The following is an 11473-nucleotide window of genomic DNA, read 5'->3' as shown; positions in this document are numbered from 1 at the left end:
CTCATCTTTCCATATCCTGTCTCATCTTTCCATCTCCTGTCTCATCTTTCCATATTCTGTCTCATCTTTCCATCTCCTGTCTCATCTTTCCATCTCCTGTCTCATCTTTCCATATCCTGTCTCATCTTTCCATATCCTGTCTCATCTTTCCATATCCTGTCTCATCTTTCCATATTCTGTCTCATCTTTCCATCTCCTGTCTCATCTCCTCTCATCTTTCCATCTCCTGTCTCATCTTTCCATCTCCTGTCTCATCTTTCCATATCCTGTCTCATCTTTCCATATCCTGTCTCATCTTTCCATATCCTGTCTCATCTTTCCATATCCTGTCTCATCTTTCCATCTCCTGTCTCATCTTTCCATCTCCTGTCTCATCTTTCCATCTCCTCTCATCTTTCCATCTCCTCTCATCTTTCCATCTCCTTACTCATTTTTTCATCTCCTGTCTCATCCCTCATCTCTCCATCCATCATCCCTCTATCTCTCAGTGACAGGCATATGAAGGAGGACCACATCATAGTGAAAGAGGGAGAGCAGTACCCCAGCATCTTCAACCACACCAGTGTGATAGGAGAAGAGGTCAAGATCATCTATACGGTAAGACCTACATACTGTAGACCGTAGTAATACCTGCTTAGATAAGGCCAGGGGATAAGAACAATTAAATTAAATGTATTTATAAAGTCCTTTATACATCAGCAGATGTCACAAAGTTCTTATACGGAAACCCAGCCTAAAACTCCAAACAGCAAGCAATGCAGATGTAGAAGTATGGTGGCTAGGAAAAACTCCCTAGAAAGGCAGGAACCTAGGAAGAAACCTAGAGAGGAACCAGGCTCTGAGGGGTGGCAAGTGCTCTTCTGGCTGTACTGGGTAGAGAGGGACCAGGCTCTGAGGGGTGTCCAGTCCTCTTCTGGCTGTACTGGGTAGAGAGGGACCAGGCTCTGAGGGGTGACCAGTGCTCTTCTGGCTGTACTCGGTAGAGAGGGACCAGGCTCTGAGGGGTGGCCAGTCCTCTTCTGGCTGTACTGGGCAGAGAGGAACCAGGCTCTGAGGGGTGGCCAGTCCTCTTCTGGCTGTGCTGGGTAGAGAGGAACTAGGCTCTGAGGGGTGGCCAGTCCTCTTCTGGCTGTACTGGGTAGAGAGGAACTAGGCTCTGAGGGGTGGCTGGTGGAGAGGGTAAGAGTACATGGCTATTAAGGCTAGATCGTTGTTCAAGATATTCAAACGTTCATAGATGACCAGCAGGGTCAAATAATAATCACACTGGTTGTAGAGAATGCAACAGGCCAGCACCTCAGGAGTAAATGTCAGTTGGCTCTCTACCGCACCTGACAGCAGGTGTGGTAGAGAGAGAGAGGGTTGAAACAGCAGGTCCGGGATAAGGTAGCAGGTCCGGTGAACAAGTCAGGTTTCCATAGCCACAGGAAGAACAGCAGAAACTGGATCAGCAGCATGACCAGGGGACGAGGACAACCAGGAGTCGTCAGGCCAGGTAGTCCTGAGGCCTGGTCCAAGGGAAGAGAGAGAGTTAGGAGAATTAGAGGGAGCACACTGAAGATCACACAGGACACCAGATAAGACACGAGAAATTCACCAGATAGGACAGACTGACCCTAGCCCCCCAAAACATTTTACAGTTTATTGCAGCATAGATATTGGAGACTGAGCCGGGGGGGTCGGGGGACACTGTGGCCCCGCCCGAGAATATCCCTGGACAAGGCCAACCAGGCAGGATATAACCAGACCCACTTTGCCAAATCACAGCCACCACACCACTAGAGGGATATCAACAGACCACCAACTTACTACCTAGAGACAAGGCGGAGTATAGCCCACGAAGATCTCACCCATAATGTCAGTGACTCAACACATTCAAGTCGAGAATAGCAACAAAAAAAAAGCCTGGCAAGATGGGATTCACCCCTCCTAGGGAAAGCATGGGAGAGCACTAGCAAGCCAGTGACTCAGTCCCCGTAATAGAGCCCCACAGTGGAGGCATCATAATACCCATGAAACCTAGCGGTCAAACAGGGAAATGGTTCCAATCATTTTTTCCACCATACATTTTTCCCATAGGGGATTTTAGAAACACTTAAAATAAGTGCTGTGTTTCATACTGTGGTACTCTATAGGGTCAGAGGCAGAGAATCACAGTAGAAAGAGGGGAGCTGGCATATTACCTTAATTACCTCGACTAACAGGTTCCCCCGCACATTGACTCTGTACCGGTACCCCCGGTATATAGTCTCTCTATTGTTATTTTACTGCTGCTCTTTAATTACTTGTTCCTTTTATTTCTTATTCTTATTCATATTTTTTAAACTGAATTGTTGGTTAGGGGCTTGTAAGTAAGCATTTCACTGTAAGGTCTACACCTGTTGTATTCGGCGCATGTGATTAATACAATTTGATTTAAAATCATTTGCCGCCATCACACTTCCTTATGTCTGAAACACAGGCTTCCAGGGTAGGCAATTTTGAGGCTTCACCATGTTTTATCGAAATGTACAGCTGTGTGCCGTCTGCATAGCAGGTAAAGTCACCAAGAGGTAGAATATATAGTGAAAACAATAGTGGTCCTAAAACGGAACCTTGAGGAACACCGAAACTTACCATTGATTTGTCAGAAGACGAACCATCCACAAAGATGAACTAATATCTTACCGACAGATGAGATCTAAAACAGGCAAGACCTTGTCTGTGTAGACCAGCCTTTCTTAAAGTATGGGTCGTGACCCAAAGTGGGACCTGTTAATGGTGGGTCGCGACGTGTCAGTGTAAATGTATATTTTTTTCATCAATTACTGGAATTGGTTTGACCAAGTGCATCTGCGCTCTCTGTTCAGTGCGCTTTCTGTTTAAGCAGCGGCCTCTGCTCAGTTTGGCTGCAGCGCGAGTGTGAGAGGGAGATGCCCGTGTGCTTCGCGGTTTACCAGATTTTTCTTGAAGATCACTCCACGACACATATGATGCAGGGCTGTCATTCTGGCAGCAGATGATGCGCTGTCAGCCACTGACTTGTCATTCCCACTCGCCATCACTTACCGCTGTCATCAAATGGACTCAAGCTGGCCACAAGTTCTGACTGAGCTCAATCGTCATGAAACTCATATACAGCGATGAGTTTCTCTCTCTCTTTCATACAAACTTAAAACAAGGAGCACCCACAGTGTGTTTTGTGTGTGGAAGTGCTTAGTAATGAGTCTCTCATAAGGAACAAATTAATAAAACGACACGTCCTGACCAAACATCCACAGCATGATGGTAAACCCAGGGAGTTCTTTCAGAACAGGGCAGAATGCTTCAGGAAACAGTGCTTCAGGAAACAGTGCTTCTGACAGTGGAAAAGTAAGTCAGCTAGCAAGGCACTGTTGTCATTTTATAACAGGTGATGGATGATAAGCAGAAATAAGGGAGTACTAACTAACTGTCATAGTAGTAGATGTGAGTTTCTCTTTCAAATAATCCCCTGACCTTGTACACAGCTAATAGCTAACATTTGCCAAAGCAAGCTAGCTACTGATAGCGCAAACCTAGTAACAGTACAGAAATATGAACAATTATCAGGCCTACTGTACATCTTACTGTAGAAATGATTGTTGAAAACGAGTCTAGGTTGGAACTGTTGCTGTTAAAATACAACTATAATTGTAATGCTTACCTGGAATAAACTGATTGAAGCAAGATGCTTTTTGAGGCAAACACACTTATACAGTTCTGGGTTGTTCATCTACAGCAGGAAGCGGTCTCCTGCCTGACTGAGAAACCAGTAGAAGTTCTGGTCCAGTTTGGCACCACATACCTATGCGAGTCAGGGTTCTCAACTCTGACACTTATAAAACAAGTACAGAAACCTTTCTTTCATTTTCAATGGGGTTCAGGTCTGGAGACTGGGCTGGACATGACAGGGTCTTGATCTGGTGGTCCTCCATCCACACCTTGATTGACTTGACTGTGTGGCATGGAGCATTGTCCTACTGGAAAAACCAATCCTCAGAGTTGGTGAACATTGTCAGAGTAGAAGGAAGCAAGTTTTCGTCCAGGACAACCCTGTACGTGGCTTGATTCATGCGTCCTTCACAAAGATAAATCTGCCCGATTCCATCCGATTCCACCAAATTTCACAGTGGGTGCGAGACACTGGCTTGTAGGCCTTTCCAGGTCTCCGTCTAACCATTAGACGACCAGGTGTTGGGCAAAGCTGAAAATTGGACTCATCGGAGAAGATGACCTTACTCCAGTCCTCTACTATGGTATTTTGAAAACCTCAGCCAGGCACTTCTTTGCTTCTCATTGATGAAGGGCTTTTTTCTAGCTTTGCACAACTTCAGCCCTGCCCCTAGGAGCCTGTTTCAAACCATCCTCACCGTGCACTTCACCTCAGCTGCATTTGCCATTCTTTTTGTAGGTTAACTGCTTTGTTCAGGGGCAGAACGACAGATTTTTACCATGTCAACTCTGGGATTCGATCTTGAAACCTTTTGGTTACTAGTCCAATGCTCTAACCACTAGGCTACTTGCCACCCCAATGAACCGCTGTCTTTGAAATTTTAAGGATGGAAGCATCCTGTATCCCTCTGCCAGTAAAGCCCTTCTTTTCCTCACTCAAAATGTTCCTTTTCAAGTCTTCTGGCATGGTTAATAGTTATTTGATTCCAATTACTTTTGAGGTACTACTAGCACTGATTTAAACATCCAGCTGGTCCTATTGCAAGAGGATAGTGATGACCACAGCAGTGGTTTTTATACTTTTCCTCGTTAAATAAGATTTGGTTCAGGTGATCACCTAATCAGTACCCCATTCAGTAGAATCAGGTGTGCCTGTGTTGGAAATCAACAGACACTGGAATGGAATTTCTGCCATACATGTAGAGATGCTGATTACAGAAACATTTGTTAATTCTTTCCAGAGCTCTAAGTGTATGTGGTACCCTGTATACAGACAGGTTGGGAAGGCTGTGCACCAAAAGGCCAAAGGTTACCTGCAACAACCTGAGTGAAGAAAGATTAAACAGATGAAATCAAATCTGAACACAGTGTATGTAGGGAATTATTGCTTGGTTACGTCATAATACATCGCAAGAGAAAGGCTTGTTTGGAGCCTAACTAGTGGGATTGTCTTCTCACTGGTTGTAGCTAGCTGATTAACGAAAGTGATGTGCATATTTCCTACTGACTGAGTAATGGTTGTATCGATGGTTGGTTGGATCTTTTTTTAACATAGATAGGCTAACAGGGTATCAATAGAAAGGAACCATTCCTTGCCCCCCAAAAAAATAATTTTGCACTTTGAGTAACAAGCACTAAGGGACCACAATGGAATTCATTGATTTTATTGCGTTGTCCCTGACACGTTTTATTTTATTAAACAGTTTTATTTTTTTTACTAAACTGTCAAATATATCTATCTCACTTTCTATCTAACTCAAATGGGCTGTTGAGAACTCTGATCATCACATTTCAGTCACAAGCCAGCAGGTGGCAGTGTCTTTAAATGCAGCACTGCCTTAGTGCACTTCATGATCTGAGCATCAAATAACTTTGGTTGTGAACGTGATTAATAAAAATGCGGAAGTCCATTACATTTGCTTTGGTTTAGCAAGCTATCTACCCTGTCTTAGCTAAAGTGTTGTGCAATATTGGAGGACAGGTGTCGTAACTGACATTTTTGTATTGTGCTTGATTATCCACTGGTATTAGTTTGACATATGTACTGAGCATCAAAAATCAGTTTTGAAAGATGTGGTGGAAGAATTTGGGGTGAGCTGTTGTAACTTCTCAAGGGATATATTCCGTGTTGGACTGTGATGTTATGCGATTCATAGACTACTGGTATGTCTGCGTCCTAACACAAGGCCATTGTGTTCCGGAACTATTGATTAATAGAAAACACTTGTGTGAATACAATATGATTGTATTATCACCTCCCACTATATAAGGGACATGTAACCATTTCATCCTTGCTGTGAAATTGGAGGTGGCTCTCCTCTGCAGCTGCTTGTATTAAATATGTTTATTACATTGTTAAATATAGGATTATCACCACAGCAAGCAAAGTACTTGGAGTCAAACAGACAGGCCTGAATGAGATCTTTTAGGTCAGGGCCCTCCGCAAGTCTCACAAAATAATTTTAGACCCAAGCCACCCCTTGTACCCAGACTTTGAACTACTCCCCACTGGGCACAGGTATAGGTCACCTCTCAGCAAGAAAAACAGAACTAGACAATAATTTGTGCCAGGTGTGATATCCCTCCTAAATAGCTCGGGCTGATGTTCCTATCGAATCAGTAAGGCCAGCAGGCTAGTCATTTTTTAAAATGTTTTATTGCTATGTAACTGTTATGAAAGTTGTATTGTTAATTTTGTTTTGTATTAAAACGCCACTTTAAACGTGAAAAAAAAAAAAAAAAAGAAACCTTTCTTTCAATAATAATTTATACAGTAAGATGTACAGCAGGCCTGATCATTTCTACAGTAAGATGTACAGCAGGCCTGATCATTTTTCTCCTGTACTGTTACTTAGGGTTGCACGATCAACAAGCCTGTGTGTTCTGTTATACATGTGATGTGTGATGTGATCAATCTGTTTATTCCAGGTAAGAATTAAATGATTTATTGTATTTTAACAGCAACAGTTCCAACCTAGACAGATATGTCAGAGTGTTTTTAATGGGGGAAAATAAACATGAATAGATATTTATATGGATATTTCATTTCATTGTTATTTGTTGTTGTCTATATTGCATTCGTTTTAGGAATAAGGGCAATGAAATGTACTGATATTTATGTGTAGTTTTTCTAAGCTTGGGTCCCAGGAAAACACAGAATTTCTCATCTGGGTCCCAGGCTGAAAAAGTTTAAGAACCGCTGGTGTAGACCAATTTGGGTTTCCAATCTTTCCAAAAGAATGTGATGATCGATGGTGTCAAAAGTGGCACTAAGTTCTAGGGGCACAAGGACCAACCCAGAGCCTCAGTCTAACACCATTAAAAGGTCATTTGCCACCTTCACAAGTGCGGTCTCAGTACAACGATGGAGTCTAAAACCAGACTGGAGCGTTTTGTATACATTATTTGTCTTCAGGAAGGCAGTGAGTTGCTGAGCAACAACTTTAAAACACAATAATAATAATAGAGGAATGGGAGATTCAATATAGGTCGATAGTAAAACAAAACATTCAGGTCAAGGTTCGGCTTTTTCAGGAGAGGCTTTACTACTGCCGCGTTTAGTGAGTTTGGTACACATTCGGAGGATAGGGAGCCATTCATGTTCAACATTGGAGGGCCAAGTACAGGAAGTAACTCTTTCAGTAGTTTAGCTGGAATAGGGTCCAGTAGCCAGCTGGAAGGTTTAGAGGCCATGACTATTTTCATGAATGTGACGAGAGATACAGGATAGAAAAACTTTGATCCGCGGTTTTTGCAGTTGTGTGCAGACTCAGGAAAACGGAGTTTTGGTGAAATATGCATACTCAAAGAATTTGCTTTCTAATTATCACGAACGATCGAAGAAGTTAATGAATTCATCACTGCTGAACTGAAGGCCATCCTCACTTGGGGAATGCTTATTTTTAGTTAGCTTTGCGACTGTATCAAAAATAAATGTTTGATTATTTTTACTCTCCTCAATCAGGTTGGAAAAGTAGGCTGATTCACCAGCAGTGAGGGCTGTGGACTTCTCCATGTGAATATTGATGTTACCAAAAATGACTACGAGGTCCAATAAGAATTCAGGGAACTCTGTATACAGCCCAGGAGGACTGTAACAGTAGCTATAAAAAGTGATTGAGTAGGCTGCAATTAACTCATTATATACCCAAAGTAAGACACTTATTCTAAGTTGCCAAGCTCAAAAAAACCAACATGTGGTCACATTTTGACTGAAAGAACTGTGACTTCCTGTCTCTCGCTCTGGTCTCTAGGTTAAAAAGGATGTGAATATGGAGACTCCTCCTCTAAAGCTGAGGGTGATGTACCCATACCTATCACCTAGAGAGAACATCCTGCTATACCTGACACATGTCACCTCCTCACAGGTAAGGCTTATCTACTGTGTACTGTACCATAGAGATAGACAGTCTACCAGCATCCCCTGCACATGGTTCAGTACCAGTCATCAGACAATCACACGGTGAAGTCAAACACTCTGTAGAACTGTGGTGGTGTGAATCAAGTTGATCCAAATGTGATTGGTTGATAATTGATTGATGGACCTTTTCTCTCTCCCACAGGATGTGAGATGTCACACCAGGGACCTGATTAACCCTTTAAAGATCAACAACAACAACACGCACACCATCAATCCTAAAAAAGAGACCCTCAGTGTCTTCCTGGTGGTGAGTCAGCACTACTGTGTGTGAGTGTGAGTATGAGTGTGAGCAATGAGTGTGAGTATGAGTGTGTGTGTGTACGTGAGTGTGTGAGAGTCTCACAGTGTGTGTACTCTCCTTTGCAGGGCTGTAAGGACCACCCGTGTAAGTCATTTGTCTGCTCCATCCCTCACGTCAACAACAGCCAGGTCAATGTTACCTTCAGGGTGTGGAAGCCCACCTTTATCAAAGTGAGTACAGTGAAGTGTCACTTGTTCATTCATTGTTTTTGATTGATTGATTGATACATTTATTAATTGACAAATGTATTGGTACATTGAGTGAGGAATTGAATTGCTCTTCGCTCCACAGGCAGAGTTCTCCAGCCTTCACATGATTGTTAATGCCACTCTGGAGAACCTGAACACTGATCTCTTCGTGTTGAGTGCCACCAATTACGCCAGAGATGTGAGTGCAATTACCTATTCATTTTCATGTGATCGGCTGCACTTACACAGGCAACACAATTTTGATCTTCTGCCCAATCAGAAGAGATTTTTTGCTAATAATTGGGCAAAATATCAAAATTGGTCTGCCTGTGTAAACACAGCCTTTATCTGTTGTCTTTTTGTCCTTTGCTTGTTTTAACACTGTTGTTTCCATCCAGGTGAAGATCCAGGTCTCTAAAGAGGCTTTGGGAGGTATACCACTGTGGATCATTATAGTCAGTATCCTCATAGGACTGCTGATTCTGGCACTGGTCATCTTCGCTCTATGGAAGGTATGTGTGTGTTCACAACTTTCTGTCTGCTTGTGTCTGCAGGGAACTAATAATCTATTATACATTGGATCTTCCCAAATACAACAATAAGTATCATTATTATTAATAATAATAATAATTTGGTGGGTGCTTATATTTGTCCTATCTCACACTTGTACAAGTGTGTATTATATGCATGTGTGAATTGGAAATGTGTTTTTTGCATATCTCAACTCTCCCTGAGACACCCTTAGAGAGTAGGGTCAAGGCTTGTGTTATAGAGAGGCTCAACATGGTGTGATCATGTGTGAAATGCACTTTTAAATCTATTAAACTTGAACTGAAACTTGAGACTTGAGTTTGGATGTGAATTCTGGATTATGTTGTGTTCACTGTTGTCTTCTCTGCTCCACCAGGCTGGATTTTTCAAGAGAAAATCCATAGAGGACATGGAGAACGAGGACATGAAGAATTAATCCTTCCACCACCATACAGATCTGTCTGTGCCCCACTGTCTTCAGGTCTGTCTTCAGGTCTGTCTTCAGGTCTGTCTTCAGGTCTGTCTTCAGGTCTGTCTTCAGGTCTGTCTTCAGGTCTGTCTTCAGGTCAGTTAGAAGAGATACCATAGGAAATACCCCATCAACCAATTCACCTGAACACCATCAGGTTAGAAGAAAAGCCATTTATGGTTATTCAACAACCATTCACCTGAATGTGATGTGGCCCATCTACCAGCCTTAAAACCCTGGTCTGGTTCAGTGGATACAGAGGCCTGGGGAAACATTGAACTTGTACAGTACACTTTGTTCTTCCATCTATTCATTGTGGGTACCAAGACCTGGACCTAAAAGACCTAAGCTAGAAGGGCAATCAGAAGACCGTAAGGATAATGGCACCCTGACCCAGACCTGATCATATGCAGCCACACCAGCTTTATACAACAGGACAAAACGTTCTCAGGTTCACTTACAGCGTCAACATCCCAAAGACACTAAAAACACATTTAGATTACAGTATGGCATTACACCAAAGTTGCCCAAATGTCCAAGGCACTCTGCAATGGATTAGAATTCTGTGTTATAGTTTTTGACATTTTTTACTAATATACTGTAAATCTATACCATGTACTGTATTTCTTTTTGTTTGGTATATTTTGATGCGTGTTATTACCTATATTTTGACACATGGGTTCATTCATCGTCTTCTAAGCATAATGTTTGCTTTTTGGAACACTGATATTTTCACATGAGTGTTTTTCTAGTCTTACAAGCGCAATCTGTAAATTTGATTATTCTTTTTTAACAAAAGTGTTCCCTTGAATATTGAAGGGGTCTATGCAAATATACCCTCTCCAAATATATATTAAGTATAAAAGAAGAGTAGGAATTTGCTATTGACATAAATACAACGGTTTTAATCTAGTTTTTGTTTAATTTTGCTCCCACATGGGGGCAGAGAATTTACAGATTGCTCCTTTACTGTACTAGGAAAACCTTTGATTGTCCTGTAAATGTAATGTAAAGCTTGTACATAAAGTTATGTTTGCAATAATTCCTATAATTTAAGATCAAGTTAAGTCCAGCATGTATCACCAAGGCCCTATATATCAGTAATAGAGATAAAATAAGTAATTTGATCCTACATTTCTCAGGTATTACTTACGTATGTTGATAGTATGGTGATAGTATGGTGATAGTAAGTGGATAATTTGATGATAGAATGATGATAGTATGGGGATAGTATGGCGATAGTATGAATTAGATAAAACAAACAAATGTAGTATTTTTAAATAAAATACTATTTTAAAAATATGTAAATATTGGTAAAAATGTAAATGTTTGATAAATGTGTATTGGAACTCGATGCATTTTGCATCCATTCGCTAAGATGTTATTTTTTTTGACTCATCTTTCTTTCGTTTCTGTCTTTTGTTTTGCGGCGAGAGTGATTTCTCTGAGGAAGACTACAGTCACATAGAGCAATCCAAAAAGGATCTCAGCGGAGTGTAACTTGATTCCTGATGTTCAAACCTGTCAGTACCACAAAACAAAGAGATGTTTGTCTCAGAGAAGGTCAAACTCTGGAAACTAGGCCATTGAACGTTACACACAGGGGGTGATGCATATGAACACCAGGTTATGCCTAAAGCCCTGTAGTCTCTGGTATGGCCGGAGCGGTAGCGACTGTCGTGATTGTGAGTAGAAATGTTTGATTCATGCATCGTTTCCTCTTTCTCTCCGCCTACATTCCTCTGCATATTTACATATTTTGCACAGGCAGTCCGGTGTAACCCCTGACTTTTTATTGTAAATAAGAGACACTCATCAGCTCACCCATTACTGTTGAAAGCACATGTAATAAATGAATAAATATCTGTAAAATGTGTAAGATAACCTTAACA

The 11473-nt window shown here is 41.7% G+C and overlaps 1 protein-coding gene across 2 annotated transcripts in view; it reads left to right on the top strand.

Moving 5' to 3' along the window:
• LOC139422752 (integrin alpha-1-like) overlaps window positions 1-11473 on the top strand; it is an 86005-nt gene that overhangs the window by 74030 nt on the left and 502 nt on the right. For both annotated transcript variants that reach the window (XM_071174073.1, XM_071174074.1), the window contains exons 24-30: window positions 489-597; window positions 7926-8039; window positions 8235-8339; window positions 8459-8563; window positions 8685-8780; window positions 8980-9093; window positions 9489-11473. The exon at window positions 9489-11473 is cut by the window's right edge and continues 502 nt beyond it. In XM_071174073.1, coding sequence (XP_071030174.1) covers window positions 489-597; window positions 7926-8039; window positions 8235-8339; window positions 8459-8563; window positions 8685-8780; window positions 8980-9093; window positions 9489-9548 — 703 coding nt within the window. In that variant the 3' untranslated portion in view covers window positions 9549-11473. The remainder of the gene's footprint in view (window positions 1-488; window positions 598-7925; window positions 8040-8234; window positions 8340-8458; window positions 8564-8684; window positions 8781-8979; window positions 9094-9488) is intronic.

The sequence above is a fragment of the Oncorhynchus clarkii genome, chromosome 12, assembly GCF_045791955.1.
Source record: "Oncorhynchus clarkii lewisi isolate Uvic-CL-2024 chromosome 12, UVic_Ocla_1.0, whole genome shotgun sequence".
NCBI lineage: Eukaryota > Metazoa > Chordata > Actinopteri > Salmoniformes > Salmonidae > Oncorhynchus > Oncorhynchus clarkii.
The sequence above is the reverse complement of the archived record's forward strand: the minus strand, read 5'-3'. Positions and strand labels throughout refer to the sequence as shown.